At 31.9% G+C, this 21,680-nt stretch overlaps 2 protein-coding genes across 2 annotated transcripts; both read left to right on the top strand.

Moving 5' to 3' along the window:
• The first annotated feature begins 1,082 nt into the window (after positions 1–1,082).
• LOC124366382 (glutathione S-transferase-like) lies at positions 1,083–9,952 on the top strand. The gene is made up of 5 exons (XM_046822897.1): positions 1,083–1,253; positions 2,983–3,161; positions 3,991–4,170; positions 7,927–8,060; positions 8,966–9,952. Exons 2-5 carry the CDS (start codon positions 3,002–3,004, stop codon positions 9,161–9,163), a joined length of 672 nt encoding a protein of 223 aa, XP_046678853.1. The 5' UTR covers positions 1,083–1,253; positions 2,983–3,001; the 3' UTR covers positions 9,164–9,952.
• A 2,679-nt stretch (positions 9,953–12,631) lies between these two features.
• On the top strand, positions 12,632–20,661 carry LOC124366381 (glutathione S-transferase-like). Its single transcript, XM_046822896.1, has 4 exons — positions 12,632–12,882; positions 16,344–16,511; positions 18,408–18,550; positions 19,700–20,661. The coding sequence occupies exons 1-4, from the start codon at positions 12,747–12,749 to the stop codon at positions 19,883–19,885; spliced, it is 633 nt and encodes a 210-aa protein (XP_046678852.1). The 5' UTR covers positions 12,632–12,746; the 3' UTR covers positions 19,886–20,661.
• The last annotated feature ends 1,019 nt before the right edge of the window (positions 20,662–21,680 follow it).

Genomic DNA, 21,680 nt, shown 5'->3' with positions numbered 1-21,680 from the left:
CAACTGTGTGAGATGTTACCGGTCCTTAGTTTTACATCAACGCCTTCAGTTGATAACTAAACATGGATTCCTTTTATTATAATTATTACATTGTCTTGTACAAGTTATAATTCACAAGTAAACATAACTTGGAGTAGTTTGTTATACATAACCTCAATCATCTAAATGATGTCTGTAATTTGAAGGTACTGCCATTTTCGTCTAGCTTGTGCAGAAATATTGGGTCAGGATATGGTACCCTGTTTGCCGACGATGCATTTTCTATTTATCGACAGAATGCTACAGAAGCTTATCTGTTTCAGAAATTACTGATAAGCAGTAACTCCCGGATTCAGGTAGGTACGGGACGACCTAACATAAACGCGATCTATTGTGTCGCATTCCAATCAATTCACTATGGATTTATCAACACTGTTGCAACAGCACATTGTAATGAAAATAAATAAAAATACTGTTTATTCACAAAATTGTACGTTGTACGATGAGAACGGTGTCATATTTTATAAAACCTTTTTAACTACCATTATTTTAAAAACAAACACAATTTACAATTTTATTATATAACCAAGTTGTTCATAGAAGTAAAAACTTATTCCTCACTACATTAAGATAGTGCGTGCACCAAATATATTTATTGATATTTATTTTCTATTTTATTGATAAAGCACTTTAGTTTTAGTAGTCACTTTATATTATTAATAACTATCAATATCATTAATTTCAAAACTAACCTCAATTTAATTCTCTATAACTATAAAAGGCCGCTATGTTATTTATATACTTTACGTTTGTAATTTATGTAATGAGCGCTCTGTTTGACTGAATTATGTACTGAATTATCTCATTAACATTAGAAAAGAACTTCCTTTAATTCGTTTCCGCTTAAGTACCCAAGTGTAGATATGTTATCATGTTTGTTTGTAGATAGATGGGTACGCCACAATGACTAAGAGAGTGTCTGCTACTGATGGTAAATTCGCCTTCGCGATATCAATAGATTAAATACCACAACCAGATAACTCATTTCCTTCCTGAAATATTGGAACTTTTCCTAACTGAACTTGTTATGACGTGATTTCAAAGTTCACATACTGCTATCATTTCGAATTTCAAGTTTGTTTGGTTGGAAGTTCATCTATTGAAGAGGCAAAAATTAATCTTATCAGCCAGTAACAGAACTGAAATTCTAAATCATTTGCTCGTGTGTTTGTCTGCTTCTCTTAAAATATATTTGCAGTTTTTAACATTCTTTGGTAAGAGTTAAATAAATTAGTTTTAATTGTTTCTGAAATGTTTTCTTTTAGGTTAAGGAGTGATAACTTTCTTTATCCTAGATATGTTTCAAAATAAATAACGAGTTTTTTTGAGAACTGGAGGTTAATTAAGTTTAAAAGTGACGTTGAAGGTATTTTAATTACTAATATTAAATTATTTGTATACATTTGAGAAAAAAATTGAGATTAACATTAATTTGGAATCGAAAGGAATGAAGAGTGATCTCCTGGCTCTGTGATTAAACCCAACTCTTATGGTTTATTTTGTTAAAATTGTGTTTGTGTCTTCCAATGCATAATGTTATGTGTCCTTTGCAAACATATTTTGGGGGAGTGTTCCACAAGCCTGCATTGTTTAAATGGTAAAATAAAAAAATGTTTATAAAGTGTTTGTATGTGTATCAAAGACATATTCCTCCTAAATTTTAGGTATGTGTATCAAAGACATATTCCTCCTAAATTTTAGGAGGGGGGATTGAAACCCCCACCAAAACTGCATGCCATGGGTGAGAGTATGAAATTACTTACAATACAGTATTCCTATTTTAATCATAACATAGAAAAATTTTTTATGTTTGATGGTGATCTTATAAATTCTATTAGCTTCCTTTGGGAGGAGTCTCATAGCCAATGACACTATTTTTTGCTATTTAATATTTATATTGTCCTATGCCATATATTTTTTATTCTGAATAAAGCACAATATGTTTCATCATCCAATTTATCTAGGAGAGATTGGAAAATCACATAAACAACTAGACATAGAGTGAGGGTGTTTAAAATAGAATACATTGATCAGAATTCTAAGAACTTAGAATTCTATGAATAAAAAAAAAATGGTATGATTTTATTATTTAACATATTTTAAGTGTTAAAAATACTTGTATATCTTTCTGAACTATTTTACTAAGTGGGGTTTCCAAGTTTGCACCTCATCCTTTATTATGTGTTGGTTTTCTGCCCCTCTTGTGGCTAATTTGGAGTAAAAATATAAATTGGTTATTATTTTAAAGTTTATAATAAAGAGCATGTTTTAAAAGGATTTAAAAATTCTGTAATTTTCAAAATTAATTGCAGAGGTGTCTGATTAAAGAAAACTCACCACATAATTTTAAAAATGTGTCTCTATGTAGGGAATTCAATGCTATTCAGGTGCTGGAAAATTTCAAAGACGAAATAAGAGCTAATATTTTCAAAATTGGTCAGCATTGTAGCCTATCCTTATTTCCACATGCTAATAATGAGATAGACATTGTTTTGGACTCTATTGCAACACATTTTACACATTGTAACAGTGTGCCACATTTCCTCATAAACTTGCAACGTGATTTTTTTCAGTTTTTGAGTGAACATGTTCATTATTATTATTATTAAATTATAATTCTTTAAATAATATTCTGTATTATGAAAATGTGTAATATTCTTTAACTCTTCAGTAGTTATTAAATTATTAATTTGGCCGTCAATAATTTAAAATTTGAATCTGTTTTTAACAGAAAAATTAATTATGTTTTATAAAGATTACTATTGTACAGTGTTGAATAATTTAAAACTAAATCCACTACATTTAACTTAACATTTGTGTAAAAATCAGTGATTCCCACTCAATAACTGAAAGTGATTTTGAAAACAAAAGCATCCTGATTATTATATTCTTATTTGCCTATTTTCAACATGTATTGTCTCTTTTATATAATTTCTTTGTTAGATATAATTCATCTTAAAAAATGGACTTATCTAACGAGACACAGTTCCAATACCAGTTAATCGCACTCAAGAATCAAGAAATGCTTGTTGAACCTGTCATTCTTTTAATGGAGTATCTGAATTTATCGTACACAGTGGAATTCTGTACTGAAACAGAATGGAACACGAAACACAAAGCAGGTGAGTGATATCAGTTTGACTCAATTGTGACTCTAGTTGTTGGGTGAACCAGTATTAATACTAATAATATCATCAACATTTTTTCCATGTGAGTTTTTGTATCAAGAACCATCCCTAGGTATTTTCCTACTGATTTCCACTCCAGGATTTCCTCAGTCAGCTCTAGATTCTTAGATTTAATTTATTCTTCTTACTATACTTATCTGTTGCCTTAAGTCAGTGCAGTCTGAATTCCAAAGACAAAAAAAAAACAGAGTGCTCAAGTTATAACGTAACTGTGGTGGGAAGTTTTGATTTAATATGAACATTGAGTTTATTTCCAGTGCAGCGTCTGAAATCTGAGTCTGTCACAGAATCTGGAGAATCTCTTGGAATCTCTTGGAGATCCGAAAAAAGTTAATGACGAAGAAGCTCAAAATGAACTCTTTACATCGTTTTGACATCACCTACACAACAAAATATGAAAATATAGTCTAATCTTGGTGAATAGGTGTTATAATTCTCAATTCTGCACCTGATTATACAATGCGAATATCCATTCACCTAGATTAAACTACATGTTGTAGTCTAGGTGTCTCTGATGCCAAAACAATGTAAAGAGTTAATTTTGAGCTTCTTTGTCACCAATTTTATTGGATCTTTTCAAACCAACATGACTCCAGATTCCAAGAGTCAATTCTGTGACAGTGTCAGATTCCAGACACTGCAGTAAGCGGAAGGTGAAGTGGAGCTAATCTCACATTCACATCTATGTTATGTTTAAATAGCTGGACGACGAGTTTAAATAAAGTTTAATATTTACAAGAAACTCTGTGGTTGTATGATTCAGTAACCCCTTTCGGAATGAGCCCTGTGCTGGTGGAGCAGGACGGCAAGAAAATTGTACGAATCAAGAACATCTGCCGTTACCTTGCTTGTGTGTGGGGCGCTGATGAACTCTGGGGCAAGAACAGTCATGAGAATCTTCAGATAGACATCATTGTTGATACAATTGAGGACATGAGACAAGGTGAGTTGCTGGGGTCAATTCTGAAACACCAATATTCCTTACCGGCATTTCTTAAATCAAAATGTCATGCCTGTTAATGGGAAGAAAATAGGGAACAGAATACTGTTCCGTAATACAGACAAAATTTTTGACTTAGCTTTTTTTAACATGATACCGAATAAGCTTGTATCATGTTAGGAAGAATCTAAATGAAACTGGTGTTGGAAAAAGAAAATTACATTTAAGGAGCCTTATATTGTTTAGTTGAATTTAAGCATGTCATGCTTACTATGTTATTAGGTATTGTGAAGTACGATTTTGGGGTCCATGTAACTTGTATTTTTACCCAGCAGGGATCACTTTTGGCTGGTTTATACCTTCCAGTTGAACCTACACTGGGCACAGCAAAAACTAATGTGTCACATAAATCTGGGCAACCTTATGGATGTCCAGTAGTGGCACATCACTTACCGCAAATGTTGAGATTCTGATGTGCAAGGGTAATTTGATAGGTCTAGTCTACTGCGGGAGATGACTGTTGGAGTTTGTTCCCTAAGTATCAGAGGTTCTTGATAACCTCAACAAGAGTGTGCTACCCCTGCGTGCTTTGACTGGAGAGACTGGTTCAGAGATGGCATCCCCTTCTTCCGGGGGAACATGACTTTGAGATTAGTGCACTAATTCTTCCTCATGGATCTCGATAGGAGGCGGCCCCTACCCCCTAACCTTACCCACCCTGAATATCCTGTCACTCCGGAATCAGTGCTAAGGTTCTTATAGGACTAAGTGTAATTTATAAGCTTCTTGTCCTAAGAGAAGTCAAAGTCAACATTTTCTTTATTCATATACATTAAGTACAGAGATAGTGTCAAAAGGCAGTTAAATTAATTGGTAACTTGTAACGTTTTGCATAGAGCATTAAAGTCCATGATTGGTCAGTTGGTAGAACTCTTCGAGCGTGTAGATGGCCTGGCGTGAGAGCAGTTTTCGGAGTTCGAACTTGAGCTGTTTCCCACTCTTCGTTCTTATTTGTGTTGGCAGACAGTTGCTCAGCTTTCTTCCTATGTAGGATGGTTTTTTTCTCGTACTGTGCTAAGTGATGAGTGGGAAGTGGATACATCGTTGAGTTGTGGGTATTGTAGTAGTGTAGGTCTTCGAGTCTTGATAGGTTTTCTCTATCAACGTACAGGACAACTTCTTGGATGTAGAGAGCTGTCACGGTCAAGATCTTTAATGTTGCAAAGGCCTCTCTGCAGCTCTCCCGGGAATGGAGATTTGCAAGAATTCTAACTGCTTTTTTTTGGAGTATCAGATTTCTGATCATATTAGCATTTGATGTCCCTCCCCAAACAGCTAAACCGTATCTCAAACAGAGCAAAATAGGCAGTACATGCTGTCGTCAAGTCACCGATGGTTTTAACCTGCTTGAGTGCATATAGGCTTGAGTTTAGCCTATTACAGAGCTGGTCAATGTGAGGAGTCCAGGATAAGCTTGAGTCAATTATGATTCCGAGGAATTTGGTTTGTTCAACCAAGTTGACATCTGGTAGACAGTTAATTTTTCCTGCTCTTCTCCCAAACCCTAGTTGGTTAGTTTTAGAGGGGTTAACCATTAAGTCATTGCCATCACAATATTGATATGCCATGTTGACAGCAATGGTGTATTGTTGTCAAGTAAAAGTTGTATCGTCAGCATACATCAAAGTTTTAGAGATTCATGTAAGTATTCTGGAAGGTCATTAGTAAAGAGAATGAACAGCACTGGGCCCAGCACAGATCCCTGTGGCACACCTCTTTGTATAGGCTGAGGTTGAGATTGGATTGCTTTGGTTAGTTCTTTTTCATTTGATTTTAGTTCAACTACTTGACTTCGGTCTTTGAGGTAGCTTTCAAACCATTTCAAGGCTGTTGCTGTTACACTCAATTCTTTTAGTTTCTTCTCTATGAAGTCATGTCCCAGACAGTTGAAGGCTTTACTTAAGTCCAGAAAGACAGCTGTAGTCAGGTTTCCATTTTCTATGCTATCAGTCACTGATTCCACTAAGTCAGTCATTGCTGTTATAGTAGACTTGCCTTTGATGAAACCATGCTGAGAACTACTTATCAGGTTGTTCACATTACAATGTTCTAATAGCCTGATGAGAAATATTTTTTCACAAAGTTTTGAAACTATTGGTAGTAATGAGATGGGTCTGTAGTTACTTAATTCTGCTTTGCTCCCAGCCTTAAATTTAGGATAGATTTTTGATATTTTTAGTGCTGAGGGAACGAGACCTTTGTTGAAAGATTTATTGAATACCTATGTCAGTAAGGGGGCGGATAAGTTCTTCTGCACAGAGTTTTAGTATTTTTGTGGATATGTCATCAATTCCAGCTGAGTTTATTTATTTAAAGCTCTTTAGAATTGATCTTAATTACTCTTGAGTTGTGGGTCTTAGTGAGCTGAGTTCATTAATGTGAGTTCCCACGAAAAGTTCAACTGGTTTTCTTGAAGTGTTCTTTTTGAGATTAATGGTGTTTTTTGCTATGTTGGTGAAGTAGTTATTGAAATGTTCAGCAACCAAATATGCAACCTCAACAGGTCTTCCATCGATGGTTAGTTTTAATTCAGGTGAGGTGTCTATTTTTTTTTGATCGGACAGTATTAATTGTTTCTCAAATTGTTTTAGATTTGTTTTCTGGAAATTTTCTTAGCAATAGCTTGGCTTCTTAGAGTTTTCAGTTTTTGGTCATAGGTTTTTTCAAATCCATCGTTTTGTTTCTGTCATCAAGATTTCCTGTAGTTTCGTACTCGTTAAGATAAGCTAGGAATTCATTCTTGAGCATTAGTGCTTCTGCATCAGCAAGGTGTTTTGGTTTTCTCTTTTTGCTTCGGGCAGATATGAGAGGGCACGCAGTATCTAGGGCAACTGTTACTATGTTTTTGAAGTTCTTGTAAGCTTCTTCCGAGTCCAAAGAGGTGTACACTTTTTCCCATTTTGTGTTAAATAGCAACCCTTTCAGGTCAAACAAGTTTCTACCTCCAATAGCTCTGTGAACTGATTTAGGCGATCTTATTACCTCCAAGTTGGTAATAGAGAACATAAAATCTTGTATTTTACAAAGTGATCAATACAGAAACAAGTTTTACCATATGAGTACCACAGGTGCGATAAAGTGTGTAAAATACTGATGCACTTTATTTAGTTCACTGGGATGGCATGATATTTTAAAGTCAGATTTGGGAAGACCCCTCTTATCATTGGATAGTTACAGCTCAATCTTTTCTTGCAACAACAGACTAGGAAGCTCTTGGGATAGAGGTGTAATCATTACAGCAAGTAAATTACATAGACTTTACATAGAGAGTGTGATATCTTAAGGCTTACCTAGGTCAGTAATAGCCTTGATTATGAAACCTTCAAGGGTAATTAGTGAGAGAAATTCCACACTCCATCCATTCTCGCTGTATCAGACCTTCAACAGGGCTGTCTTAAGATATCCGCTAGATATCTGTAATCTTTATTAAGGTCAGTCACAAACATTGGAATAAGTTTCCAACTTAACCCACTGTACCATCATCAGCTTAAAGAACTCATGTAGTAGAGCTAAATAATTTAAAAAATCTATAAACAAATTGGGTCGAAGCGCACAACCTTGGGGAACCCCTAGTTCTATAATTAACAAATCAGAACTTCTGAAAATCATTTTATAATCTATATTATTATTACATCACTTGTCTTTTCCATAAGTTTCATGATGTTACTGTAATAAAATGTAAAACTGATGTTCTTTCAGATCTGGCAATGTATTATTATGAACCACTTCCTGGCGTAAAAGAAGGGCTGAGAGATTTTGTCTACAAGAACTTTTACTACTACATCAATAAGCTAAGTGACATGGCAGGAGCCAAAAGTTTCTTGATTGATAAGGTAAATAAGTTGTAAAAAATTTATTTTTATAAATATTTTGTTTCATTTTTTTACATGCTTTTATGTATTATTATGGTTACCATCTGTATACTTACAAGTGTCAAGACAGTAACTGACTGTTGGAATGGGTAGAGCTCCCATTGTTTTAAACGCTAAACACAAGAGAGTACTTCATCTACCCTCTGTGACTGGAGGAAGATGGAACAAAGCTAGTCTCCCTTAAGTCTCTTCCAAAGTAACATGACTGAGATATAGAGTCCGTTATCCCTACTCATGAATTTTCAACAGTAGGCATCCTCTACACCCTTATCCATCCTGAAATCCTTTCATTCTGGAAGCAAGCGCAAAAGTCCTCTTAGGATTAAGTGCAATGAGCAATGCATTGAGTGAACAACGAAGACCCTCAAAACTGTTGAGTGATCATCGTCACTTCAATCTGATATTTCAAGATGAAATACCTGCAAATGAAATAGTGTAACAGATTTGAGATCTGTAACACATCTGGAAGTATCTAATCCTTATAGTCAGTAATATTGTATGTCTTATACCATGATCTTAATCGTATAAATGTATGTATTTATGTGTTTACATGTTCTCAAGATCAGGTTTTTTACCAAAGTATATAAAAAATGTATTGTAATTAATTTTTTAGTTTGACCTTGAAAGTAAGCAACTAACTAAAACAAACAAAAAGATTCCATAAACATTAAAATTTTAAATTACAAAATGTCCTGCCATTTATATTAGGAGATGGCGCATGCGGTAAATAATATTTTTAAACCAGCTCCAGATTGGTCAATAAGAATATATAAGTTCTATTTTATTAATTAATAAATTAATTATCAGTGAGAGTCTTGTTTTATTGCTGTTTATCCAAGAGCTCTTAAAACTGCGTTTTGTTCTAGCTGTCTTGGGCTGACATATTCTTCTATGGGCTCTACCCCCTCCTGAATGAGATGTTGGGAAAGGACATTGTCCATTCCCAGTGGAATCAACCATTTACAACCATATTTAAAAATGTACACAATCTTCCTTCCATCAAAGAGTACTTTATTAAGAATCATCATCGTCACAGTGCCCTAACGTCTGCTGCAATATATTAAAATGTTTTCTGCTATTTCAATTTAGAATGTTTGAGAACCACACATTTTAAGTATTAAACTTTTAAAATTGTATGGTTTTGAAAAACAACTTTTAAAATAAGTTTACGTAATTTTAGTATTTGGGGTGATAATAGAGATAACTTTGACATTTCAAATAAAACTATACTTGTAAATGTTATACCGTAAGATTTAAAATGTTTATATTGTATTAGTTTTTAATAGTTTTGACTGTTTTAATCATAAATATATTAATTTATATCATCAGTTATGTGTGTAGTTATATTTTTATATTCTTATATTATAGTAAAGTGTAATATTGTTAGAACAATGTCAGAAAATGATGTTTTGTATGTCATGAATTGCAGACCAATTGCTTTTTTTAATGCTGTAGTATAAAATATAACTTTTTTCATACATTGTTTTGAATTTTGTTTTAGGTTTATTATATGTACATGTAAAGAAAATATTGTTATGGCTAAAATATGAAATTTAGGTTTTAAGTGGGAATGTCAGTTCAGAGATTCTCTAAGCCAATGTGAACAGACTGAATTTGAGCACGGATTCTTAAATAACTTAAATCATTTTCCATAGTGTAAAAATGTTATAGTACCTACAAAATAATATGTACTTCATGTCTGTAAAATGTTTTTGCTAAATTTATGACATTGAATTTATTGATTTTTTATTGAAACATGATGCAATCCAGCAGTTTGTATTTGAATTATCTGATTTTAATGAAATTGTGTTTGTAAATCTCATTGTGAATAACTAAATCATTTCATGTAATAACCCTGTTTTTTTTTTCAATTACACAATTACAATTCAAAATTGTTGATTTTTTTATACTTGTTAAATGATTTTTTCCAAGAAAACAGGAGTTTTGACTTGAAACCAACATTTTAAAAATAATTAGGTAATTTCGATTAATTTGTCACCATTAATAGTAAAATAAATAGTTTAAAATGGGATTACTCACAGCTACAAAATATTTTATTTTAACAATATTTAATTGTTACTTTGTATACAGTAATTGAAAGTGTATCAATATCCCGGAAAATGAGACCTTACCGTGATGATACATTTATTTAAATAACAGTGATTAAACTGGAAACAAAACTGGTGCGTCAGTGGTGCAACTAGGACTTGCTTTTGGGGGGACGAATTCGATTGAAAAACACACCACACCTGTGATTTGGGGAGAGGGGGGGAAACGGGGTACGGAATAAACCTGAATAAATCTAAATTTTAATAAATTTAGTAAACATAATTGAAAGTGAAACTTTTGACTAGTGTATTTCAAACAAGTTGGATTGCCATTATACATATATTTTTAAATCTTTTTTGGGGTGGTTTTATTCCCTCATCTTCTCCCCTTAGTTACGCCTCTGTGGTGTGAACAAAGTGAAATAGAATGTCTTGTTTTTAAAGCGATATATTTTGGAAATTAAAAAAGAAATGAAATTATTGAACTTAGGAGTATTTTTATTTCTCCAATTTTTAATTAAAGTTGTTGACTCTAATCACTGAGATTCTTAATTAATTTTTTTAATTAGTTTTTGGAACCGACTCTTGACAGTAGCCCACCATAGAATTTTCTTCAGGGCTTTGTGTGAATTAAAGTTGTATTATACATAATGTAGCTACAGTGGGAAGGGTTGATTCAATGTGAATGTTGAGTTTAGCTCCAGTCCACCTTCCTCTTAGTGCAGCATCTAGAATCTTCCGCAGTCAAAGGTTCTGATGTCAAAACGATGTAAAGACTTCATTTTGAGCTTCTTCGTCACGGATTTCTTTTGATCTCTTCAGACGAACATGACTCCAGATTCCACAAGTCTGAGACAGCATAAGATTCCAGTCGTTGCACTAAGAGGAAGGTGAACTGGAGGTAAACTCAACATTCACAAAGTTGTATTAGTTTTGCACTCCGCAGTTTGTGTCCATTACTGGACAAAAAGGCTCTGATAATGGTTTACCATGGATATTTCTAATCTGTAACGTCTTACAGAATCATGGATTTCCTCTTGCATTCCTGGAACAGAAAAGAACAGTTAGACTTACAGCATAGATCTAATCAAATATGATGAAACCTATTTTATTTTATGACCATTATGGTATGTAAAACGTATCATGAAATATGAGAGTAATTTGATATTTTTACAGATTTTTCATTGGGCACGGTAATTTCTCTAGACTCACAGGTACCAACTGATACTTTCTGGAGTGTATTATTACAATTAACTCGCTTTATACTTAAAACTTACTAATGGTCTAATTTACTTTAAAAAATAATATAAAATCAACTTTGATAGAAAACACGTATTATTGTGGAGATAAATTTCAACAAGCTGGTGACAAAGATAGATTTTTCATTTACAAGTATACATGTACCCTTTTAGCCCAATATCACGTCAGATGATATCAACATCAATCATTATTGACTGTTGATCAATTGTTGAGTTTGCGTGATTGAAACCTGTTGTTTATCCTTGTTGAATAATGTCATTATTAGTCAAATACGAGTCAACATTGTAGGGAAAAATCTCCAGTGAGTGAAAATATGAATTTAAATAGAAGGATTGTAAGAGTAAGTCTCATTGTTTATGTAAAATGGTAATATTACCTTTTTTAGAAATATAATAAATTTCAGAATTAATTATTTATAGTGTAATTCTTATAAATTCACGAAAGTATGCAGAATGTGGTTTTAGTGATAAACATTTGAGAAAGTATGTTAAAAAGTGCTTACACAACATTTCATTGAATTGGTTGTGCTTTCTGTATTCGTAAAAATAAGTTCTTCAAATTTTGTGAATATCGTAAGAAATATGCATTGAATAAAATTGAGCAGTTTTAGGAACAACTATTTTTTCAACCTTTCTATCAAATCTTTTTCACTGTTTACATTTTGTTTGTTTGAAGATTATATTATTATTTACTTATTTTTAAGTTTGTCAACATTTCATGATTGATGGTTTTATATGGTTTGATGTTTTTGTTTTGTACCAGTCTCTTGTGAATTTTTTCAATACTGTGAAATAAAATCTTTTTGAAATGAAAATGTCTAAACGTAAAAATATTTGTTTAAACATTTTTTATATATACAATTTTTTAAAATAGATTTTTGTTAAAAATTATTATATCTAATAATAGTACACTTATTTACCATACATAAAAAAAGAACTCACATCAATAAAAAAGCAAGAAAATGCTATGCATTTTTTCTCAGCTCTACACTATGTGCCATTTTTGCCCTGGTGTTTTTGGCAAGTCCATGAAAAATAATTCAGTTTTGTATTTTACCTTGTCTACATTATAAATTATTTTATACTACTGTTAATATTTCATAGATCAATGAGATATACAGTCTTAGGATATGAATGTATCAACTCATAAAATAAATGAGTGAATATGTAATAGGAGTACCAATTTGACCTTGACTCCAAAGATGATCTAATCAGCTGTAGTGCTCAATAACAGCTGGTATTTTAAAAGCCTTCATAATCCTTGATAACACTGTCAATCATCTGACATATCTAGTTAGTCCAGTGTATGTGCAGCTAGTGTACCATTTTTACTGTTGACAATGGCCACACAAATTAAGCTCACCTATTTTCCTATCATTGGGCTTGCCGAGCCAATCAGATTTCTGCTAGCTTATTTAGGAAAGGAGTATGAAGACTTCAGATTCGACAGGAAAGACTGGCCAGAAATAAAAAAAGGTTGGTAAGAATCACAGTTTATTATATAAATAAATATTAAATTATTGGTTGTGGTGCATGTAAGGTGTGCATTAAATTTAATATATTTTATTTTCAAACTGTTTTTTATATTAGTCTATTAAAAAAAATGGTAATAGAGAGATTAAAAAACTATTTTACAACATTCAGTCTAGCGGGCCCGGCGCGCTTTGCTGCGCATTTCAATAATTTTTTGCAAAAGTTGCCCGCGGCTTCGCACGCAATTTCCCGTTGAAAACAGTACACTATATTCACTTATTCTTTTTCTATCACATTCTAAACATTGCTGAGATAATTGATAGTCGTTCCATCGTGAGCCTCTTGGGCGTATTATGAAGGTATGTACCATATTCCTGCCTCTATCTAGCTGTTACCCACGGCTTCGCACGCAAATCTTAAGAACCGAAGTCCTTATATTACTTAGTAAATTTTTTTTTTTACTATAATAAATTTTAGATTAAATTAGTTATATCTCCGATGCCACGATTGAGCTTGCTTTGTTGTCTCGATCGAGAGAATATGTACACACGGAGTTTTGAGAACCATACTTCTGTCAAAAAAAAACAACTAAGGTTGATTTTATAACATTCTTTATATTTGTAGCCAACGTAAGATAGTAATTATGATATCTGCATTACTCTTCTGATCAAGCATGAGCATGGTTTATATTAAATAAATATTGCAGTTAAAGGTGAATTTTTACGTCAAATTTGAATTGTATTATCTGGATAGTAAAGTCTATGTTTAACAGTGATTGCAAAAACAGTTTAAACAAAATTTGTCGTTTCTCTTAAGCTTACTCTATGCTTTAAAACTATAAGTGTAATATATGTTTACAAAGAACAGCTGATTAAAAATTTGAAAAGACGTTAACATATGTTTGCTGCAATGCATTTCTTATGGGTATTTCTGTAACCAGTGGGGCGGAATCCTGAATTGGGAAAGGGATGGGCATAGCTTATAAACCTTCTCCGTGGAAAAATACATATACGTACAAATTTTCATCATGATCGGTCCAATAGTTCACGATTCCATAAAGGACAAACATACAAACATTCATTTTTATATATATAGATAGATTAAATTATTGGTTGTGGTGCATGTAAGGTGTGCATTCAATTTAATATATTTTATTTTCAAACTGTTTTTTATATTAGTCTATTAAAAAAAATGGTAATAGAGAGATTAAAAATCTATTTTACAACACTCGCAATACATCAAACAAATATTTGTTGGACAGAGAATAAACAAATTATTCATTTCTAGACCTTTTTAATATTTAGTTCCAAAATATTATGATTTGTAACCTGTTGAAATCAAAACAGCTAGAGTCTTATCAAATAAATTAAAACGAAATTGATTATACATCCACACTTACCGCTATCTTATCCTAAAGTTTTCTTTACTTTCTTTTTTTTAATTTTTGTGCTTTTAACGCCTTGAAAGAAAAAGCACTTCTATAGAGTCTCAAGTTTGTACTTTAAATAAAATCAATTCTGTAGAGTGGCCTGCAAGAACGTTTAATGAATCTGAAACAGTGAACTCCGAGAATTCGGCTAGAAAAGGCTCTGACAAAAGTTTATTAAGGTAATGCACAGAAAAGACAAAGATCCATGCCCTCAGCGTAAGAATAAAAAGCCTGTTTACTTTACCGGTCGTGCATTGTTAAATTATAACAAGCTAGGCCTACAAGTTATTGAAAAATATAGGTACCTATATTTTCATATCTAGGTTAGAAGCGAATGTAGACTGTACAGCTGTAAAGCAGTACCTATGCTCATAGTTACTAAACTAGTATCCAAGGTAGAGCTTAAAAATTGGAATACCTGTCGCTCTAGAAATTGTATTTAATTCCTACGTCTAGCCTGTTGTTACTTTTTGAAACCGCTATATACCCCCGTAAGACATTATCAGACAACTCTAAGCCTTCTTTATTGGAACAAGGACAAGAAGTGGAGCCCCAGTTTTTCAAAAGTTACAAGACCAAACAGTACGCAGCTTATACACTCTTAACAGATTTAGGCCTAATCTTATGAATAATCGATCGATTGATAGTGGGCTTACTGAGTCTAATGAAGTACCTTTTATACTTTTGCATATAAATGTACAGTCAGCCAGAAATAAACTGGATGATTTATCTTAACTACTTAATGATCTTAAGTGTTGGGTGGTTTTTATAAATGAACACTGGCTCACCCCTGAATAAGTAAATCGCTATGTACCGTATTCAGACCGGTTTTTTTCAGATAATTTTACCGGGGCCCTGGCCCTCAGGGGCCCCGCCATATTTGTACGGGGGCATCAGGTGGGGCATGATGGGCCTGCCCGAATATCTTTTCTGGGTCCGCCAAAACTGAGAACAGCTCTACCTGATGGTTTGGAGTGGACTTCCATTTACTGTCGACAGAATGGATGTGTTGGAGCTGGAATACTGCTCTGTTTTAGGGTAGTGAATATTCAACATTTTAGCATTCCTTCTGTACTTATTGCTGCAGCTCTTAAAATGGATAATTTAGTGTTCATTTTCGTACATAGGACTCCTGGGATTCATATAATTTTAATTTTTTTATTTTTTAGCACCAACGATAGCTTTAGCAATTTGATGATCATTGCTACTGATTTTATTGTAGATTTTTTGATAAATAGGTAGTAAAAAGCTTGAATGAAAATTGTATTTAAAATCTTGTAATGTTTATCTTGCTAATTTTCAACCCAATCGTGGTAATAAATGTCATCACAATCTGGTTTCCAAATATATATAAAAGAACTGCAACTGTCTGAGTTAAAGACAAGATTAACTATATTTTTAATCATTACTGTAAATATGCAAGTAGGTAATATTATGTAAGTTGTTTTACATTATCTTATATTAGCAGTGTTTATTATACTGTGTTGATGGCAACTATTGCTTTTGTACCTACCTTAATGGTTAATAACAATTTGATTTGGTTTATATTAGTGGGCAGGTATATAGAAATTTTAATCATTTCTAAAATTAATTTTAAAAAGTAAAAAGGTTTGTTTTTTCTATTTGAATTATTGTTTGATTATACTGTTGTGTTATTGTCATTACTGTTTGCATTTTAGTAACAATTGTATGTTATGGAAGACTGTAAGTCAAATTTAGTTTAATTGGCCATAGTAACAGGTTGTTTATGGTCATTTAAGCTTATAAGATCTACAATGAAAATGTGATCTTGTAAATCACGAACAGAAATAAATATATAGACTAATATTATTATGTTTGTCATCTGAATTATAGTAATTAATTGTATTGATTCTCTGTTACAATGTCTTTGTTCTGTACTTGCGCAATGTGAATTGGCTCTCCGTTCCAGGATTGTATATTTTTAAAGACTTGTATATTAAAATAAATTATTTTGAGTTTACTTACATTTGATACTATTTTATTGCTTTTTACACTATTACTGGCAACTTTCTAGGAACTCCCTGGGGGAAGAGCCCTGTGCTGGAAATAGGCGGGCAAAAGGTGACTCAATCCATCGCAATAACCCGCTACCTAGGGAAAGAGGCGGGGCTGGCGGGCAAAGACAGCTGGGAGGACATGCGGATCGATGAGATTGTTGGTGTCATTGATGATATGCGTGCAGGTGAGAAGTTAAGCACTGTTGGTTAAACGCAAATCAACAATTTTTACTTCAATAACAACATTTTAATAATAGATATGATTAAAATAACAATAAGAGCGACCAAAACTCAAGAATAAAGTTGGACAGTAGAGGTTAAATCAGTTTGCAGTTTTTTATTCAGCCTTAATAATTTGCAAAGAGCAATTGAGATGTTAATAATTTGCGATACTTTTAAGTGATCCGATCTGTTTACACGAAGTATATGTACATTAGTGATGTACATGAAAAGTATCACATCAATTATGTGAATTTATTATTATTTAATGTTATTACATAATAATAATGCAATTATTTATGTTAACACGCTCACGATGACGGCTTATTTCCAGATTTTTTTTATTTGCCATAGAAGTTTTCAATAATAATTGGCGAAAAACTGTAGTTGTTTTTTTTTACGTTAAACATCTAAGTGTAACAAGAAATGTATGTAGGCTTCGGAATTTTGCATAAAAAATTTATTTCAGTATGTTTTTTTCAATGTGTTTTCGAGTACCCCTAGTGGTACCTAAAAAATTAGTTTCCCTAAAAATTAAGCAATCATACACCCGATAGTCTAAGGTACTTATTTAAGTATGGGATCACATTTAACAAACCACAAAAACAGACAAACAATAAAAATACAATAATGAAATTCATATCAACGGTATTGGGCGCATAACACGTTTTACGAAAGCCTGGTATGTACCAGATTTGGTACATGGTGGCAGTTGCAAAAGTTCGAGCATACCCGATGGGGTACACGTCATCATGAACATGTTAATGAGTCAATTTTTAGTCTCAATTTATCTTCAAATGGATAAATGCCACTAAATGGCAGTTTTGTTTAGAAGTAACTCATCTAATTTATTAAAGCATGATAACTTTCTTACTCCCTAAATTTTTTATTCAGCAAAAGATCACTGTCCAAGTATCTAATGGAAATGTCTCAGATAGTATACAAATTAACTAATAATAATAATAATAGGTAGTTACGTTACTTAATTTTTATACCATTAAAAATGACTAGAAGAGGGTTAAAAATTCAAAAAAAGTTTAGGAAAAAACCCCAGATTACCAAGAAACTACTTAAATTGTTATAGAAAAATTACTGAAAATAAGTAATTGAGCTAGACAGAATTTAAAAAAAAACTGTCAATTGAATATGCAACCAATGTGAATATCATATAATAGTGTTTTTAACTAACTGGAGATGAAACAACTAAACAAATGATATTAGCTGATTGCTCAGATAATTCTTGACTACTTAGAGTTAATACAGTGAAGTTGCATAGTGATAAAAGATTGTATTTGATTGGTATCCTGACTAAATTTTCAGAAAGAAGCTTTATAGGTGGTTACTGGTTAATCCTTTTTACAGCCTTCACAAGTTTTTTGGAGTTTACTCTTTAACATTGCTGGTCTCAACTCTTTACAGTTACTTTTTTATTGTTATTTTATATTAGTCTATGACCTCTTGTTGATATTTATTTGTTGTTATTGTTAGTTTATTATTATAAATATTTTATTAATTGTTGAATTTTAGTTTAGTCGATTAATTCCATTGTTTTCAATCTTTTAATTGTCATTTAATTGAAGTAATTTATTTTAACTAATTGGTGGCATTATTTTAACAACTCTTTTTGCACCTTTACATTCAAAAATTATCAAATTATAAAAAAGTATAAATTTGAAATGTAATAGTTTATTTGTAATTTATTGTTACAAGTATATCTAGAATTGGCGTTTTGCTGCAATACTGATGTTAATACTTGTAAAAAGCCTTAAAACAATAAGTTTATTGATTGGTACTGTCACTTTATAGTGAACAGTGGTAACATAGTGATCTATAATGAACAGATTCTCAATTCACCATTTCAGAAATCGCCAATTTCCACTACGATCCGGATGAAGTCAGAAAGGCAGGTAAACTAGTGCCACTTGTCAACGAGATTGTGCCGTTTTACATGAAGAAACTGGATGCTCATGTTAAAGAAAATAATGGATTTTTGGCTAACGGAAAGGTAAAATTAAATTCAACGTATTTTGTTCTTATACTATAAGATCTGGTTGTTTTGAATTGGTCTTGAGTTTTGTTCGAACAGTGTTAAATTTGCGATTTTAAATTTGCGAGAACCGATGTGAAACATTTCAGAATTATAGTTGAAAGGTCACAATAAAATTTCTTTACACAAAAAACGGTTTGTATCTCTCATTTTCAGCCCACAGGAATCATTCTTCAATTTATCACAAAGGTGCTTTTTCATCTTCAAACTGAGTTTTCATTTATACATAATTTATTGTTATTTATCCTCATATCATGTTTTTATTGCAATTTCCATTTCGCCCCTCAGAGCCAACTTGCATAAGTAGAAGTTTTTACTTTTCATCTAAACTAAATGACATTATTCTCCAAATCAAAATGTATCTATAATTCCACTATTATTTTGCACATGCGTACGTTACTGAGTTACTCTTGTATTATTTATTATAATAACAATTCTAAATGTTCTTTCCCATTTTTCTTCTCTTATATATCTCTTCCCTATTATATCTTGCATTGATGTATTTTAAATGTATTGGTAAATTTTTTCTGGCTACGTTCTTGGCCCTAGTAGTGGAACCTCAGGTATATGCTTAAGTTGACACGTTGGATATAAGGAATCTTTATTCAATTTTTAAATAATGTAATCTAATTCTTGTGCAATGACTGTTTATAGGTGAAACAACTCGTAAGGATATAAGGTTGAGTAAAACGCATAAAACTCAATTGAGCAGTGTATTATCATATTTATTGAATCATTGTAATGTAAACACGCATTACAAATATGGTATTGTAGAAGTAATAGTACATCATCAAATGACAAATATGTGATTGGTTAATGGTAAAACTAACGCCTAATTTTGGTTAAGTTAACATTAAGTCTGGCCAATAACACTATTTAGCTCTTATAGTTTCTGTTCTTATTCATATAATGTTACGATCGTGCCAGAACCAATTAAGCGGGATAATCCAGAAGTCCGGATAATCTGGGAACAAAGAACCAGCGGACTACTGTATTACAATTTGTAAAAAATTGTGAATAGGCTAACCAAAATCCTAATCTTGTAAGGAAGTTAGTGTTGAAAGTGTAAATTTATCATATTACTGAATAACAAAAATTTGTTTTCAGTTGTCTTGGGCAGACTTTTACTTCTCCGCCATCAGTGAATACTTGAGTTATATGTTCCGCTCAGATATTACGGACGGCTATCCGAACGTCAAAGATCTGAAGATGAGGATCTACGCTCTGCCAGCGATCAAAGCGTGGATTGATAGAAGACCCGCTAACATCTACCCAACCTACCCCAACCTTTGAACTCTATTGAAAGGGATTGATGTTTTGTTGTTTGACAATTCTGGTTTGGCTTTTGATTTATATCCGTATTTATCACACCATATACTACATTTTATTTGTTATTGTGTATTATATTATACAATGTATATAAAACGTAATTTTGAACGTTTATTTTGAAAGTTGTATGGATGATGTGTACTCTAAAATTTAAGTACACAGGTAAATTTCTTTTATACAAATAAACTATTCCTATCTCTCCTGTTCACATTATACTTACTATATATATATATATAAGTATAATGTATTGATCCCTCTTCTTCTGACACAAATTCATTGAATGCCAACTTAAATTGAGTTTCCAACTCATTTATGTTTTTATGTAAAAAAACCTAACTATAAAGGAGCTTTGCTTTATAAAAATGTGCCTGACCACCTCAAGAAAGTAAATGGACAGCACTTTAGTAGAAAACAAGACAGACCTTGTCCTTGTTCTTGTTGTGTTGTTTGTGCCTTTAGTAATGGCTGGAGGACAGACCTTTCTCCACGGAGAAAGACTTTTCTGGAGGGTTCTAACTAGAAAAGAGAAAGTATAATTTACAAACATTGACTTTTACACTCTTCCTGTAACAAACATATTTTTTACTTTTGTTCTGTTCTCCATAAATATGTACAATAAAGAATCTGAATCTGAGTACTTCACATTTTATTAGTAATTTCAGTGACATAGAAAGTGTTACTGTTCAAAAATAACTGCATGTTTCTTGGATCCTATGTAATAAAAAAATGTCCAAAAACTTTGTTTGTAGGCAATTACTATACCAATCACCACTCTTAAAGATTCTCATTTTAAAAGTAATACAAATATTTAGACTAGATTATTTTTACTTCTGCATGAAGTATTTTATTTTCTACCTGAATATGGAATTATACATTAAAAATTAAACATTTACCAGTGTGAGCTGTTCAACCGTTTATAATTTAGCACTAGCTGGTAATTTTTATTTGTCACCAAACTGGCGAAGAAACAAGTAGATTATATCTTAACTGCAGTAATTTTGGTGTCATTTATGGCTGATTTTGACAGGTGGTTTCCTTTAAGGATATTAATTTTTAATACAATATTTTTTCAATAAGGTATTAAATCAACGAAAATATTGTTGTTAAAAATTACTCGTTTTAGAGAAAAGAAAATGAGGACACATTGTTTTGTTTAAAACTATAACACACCCTAGAATTTATTATATTTTTCAAAATATATTTCAGAAAATATCATTTGCATATTGAACATTTGTTTTTACAAGATGAGTTTATATTTTCTCAAACGCAATGTTATTGCAATCAATTTCTATAAATTTTTAGATTAAAATATTTCACTATAACTTTGTAAGCTACTAGTAGAAATAAAGGTTCTTGTTTTATGAATATTCTGTAAAAAATTTATTTTTTTCAGTTGTGTAAAAGTATTTATGTAGTAATTATTATATTTTTTACTTTTACAATAAAATAACTGTGTTTAGTTTGCAAGTAAATGCATTAATTCAGTGATTGCATTGAACCAATTACGTGATAACAAAATAATGTGTATTAATTTCAATATTTCAAATGCAAATTGATCATTTGAATTACATTATAATGGCCAATCGAATGCAATGAATGTATTCAACGTGTCAATTGAAACGTTTCAATTGGAATCTCTCACAATCGCATGTCACTAGATAAAACTTAAGAGTTGATTTATTAAATAAAATATGTAAATCAATTACAATAAAAGTTTTATGGACTTACGATGCAGAAGATTAAATTTTTAAGAAGAAGA

The sequence above is a fragment of the Homalodisca vitripennis genome, chromosome 7 (assembly GCF_021130785.1).
Source record: "Homalodisca vitripennis isolate AUS2020 chromosome 7, UT_GWSS_2.1, whole genome shotgun sequence".
NCBI lineage: Eukaryota > Metazoa > Arthropoda > Insecta > Hemiptera > Cicadellidae > Homalodisca > Homalodisca vitripennis.
This window is presented reverse-complemented; position numbering and strand designations above follow the sequence as displayed.

What these genes read in the sequence shown, in the direction of transcription:
- LOC124366382 (XM_046822897.1), top strand. Translation starts at nt 3,002, where the DNA reads ATGGACTTATCTAACGAGACACAGTTCCAATACCAGTTAATCGCACTC. An exon ending in GAACACGAAACACAAAGCAG is followed by an intron (nt 3,162 to 3,990) that starts GTGAGTGATATC and finishes TGTATGATTCAG; the next exon opens with TAACCCCTTTCGGAATGAGC. An exon ending in AATTGAGGACATGAGACAAG is followed by an intron (nt 4,171 to 7,926) that starts GTGAGTTGCTGG and finishes ATGTTCTTTCAG; the next exon opens with ATCTGGCAATGTATTATTAT.
- LOC124366381 (XM_046822896.1), top strand. Translation starts at nt 12,747, where the DNA reads ATGGCCACACAAATTAAGCTCACCTATTTTCCTATCATTGGGCTTGCC. An exon ending in CTGGCCAGAAATAAAAAAAG is followed by an intron (nt 12,883 to 16,343) that starts GTTGGTAAGAAT and finishes GCAACTTTCTAG; the next exon opens with GAACTCCCTGGGGGAAGAGC. An exon ending in GATTTTTGGCTAACGGAAAG is followed by an intron (nt 18,551 to 19,699) that starts GTAAAATTAAAT and finishes ATTTGTTTTCAG; the next exon opens with TTGTCTTGGGCAGACTTTTA.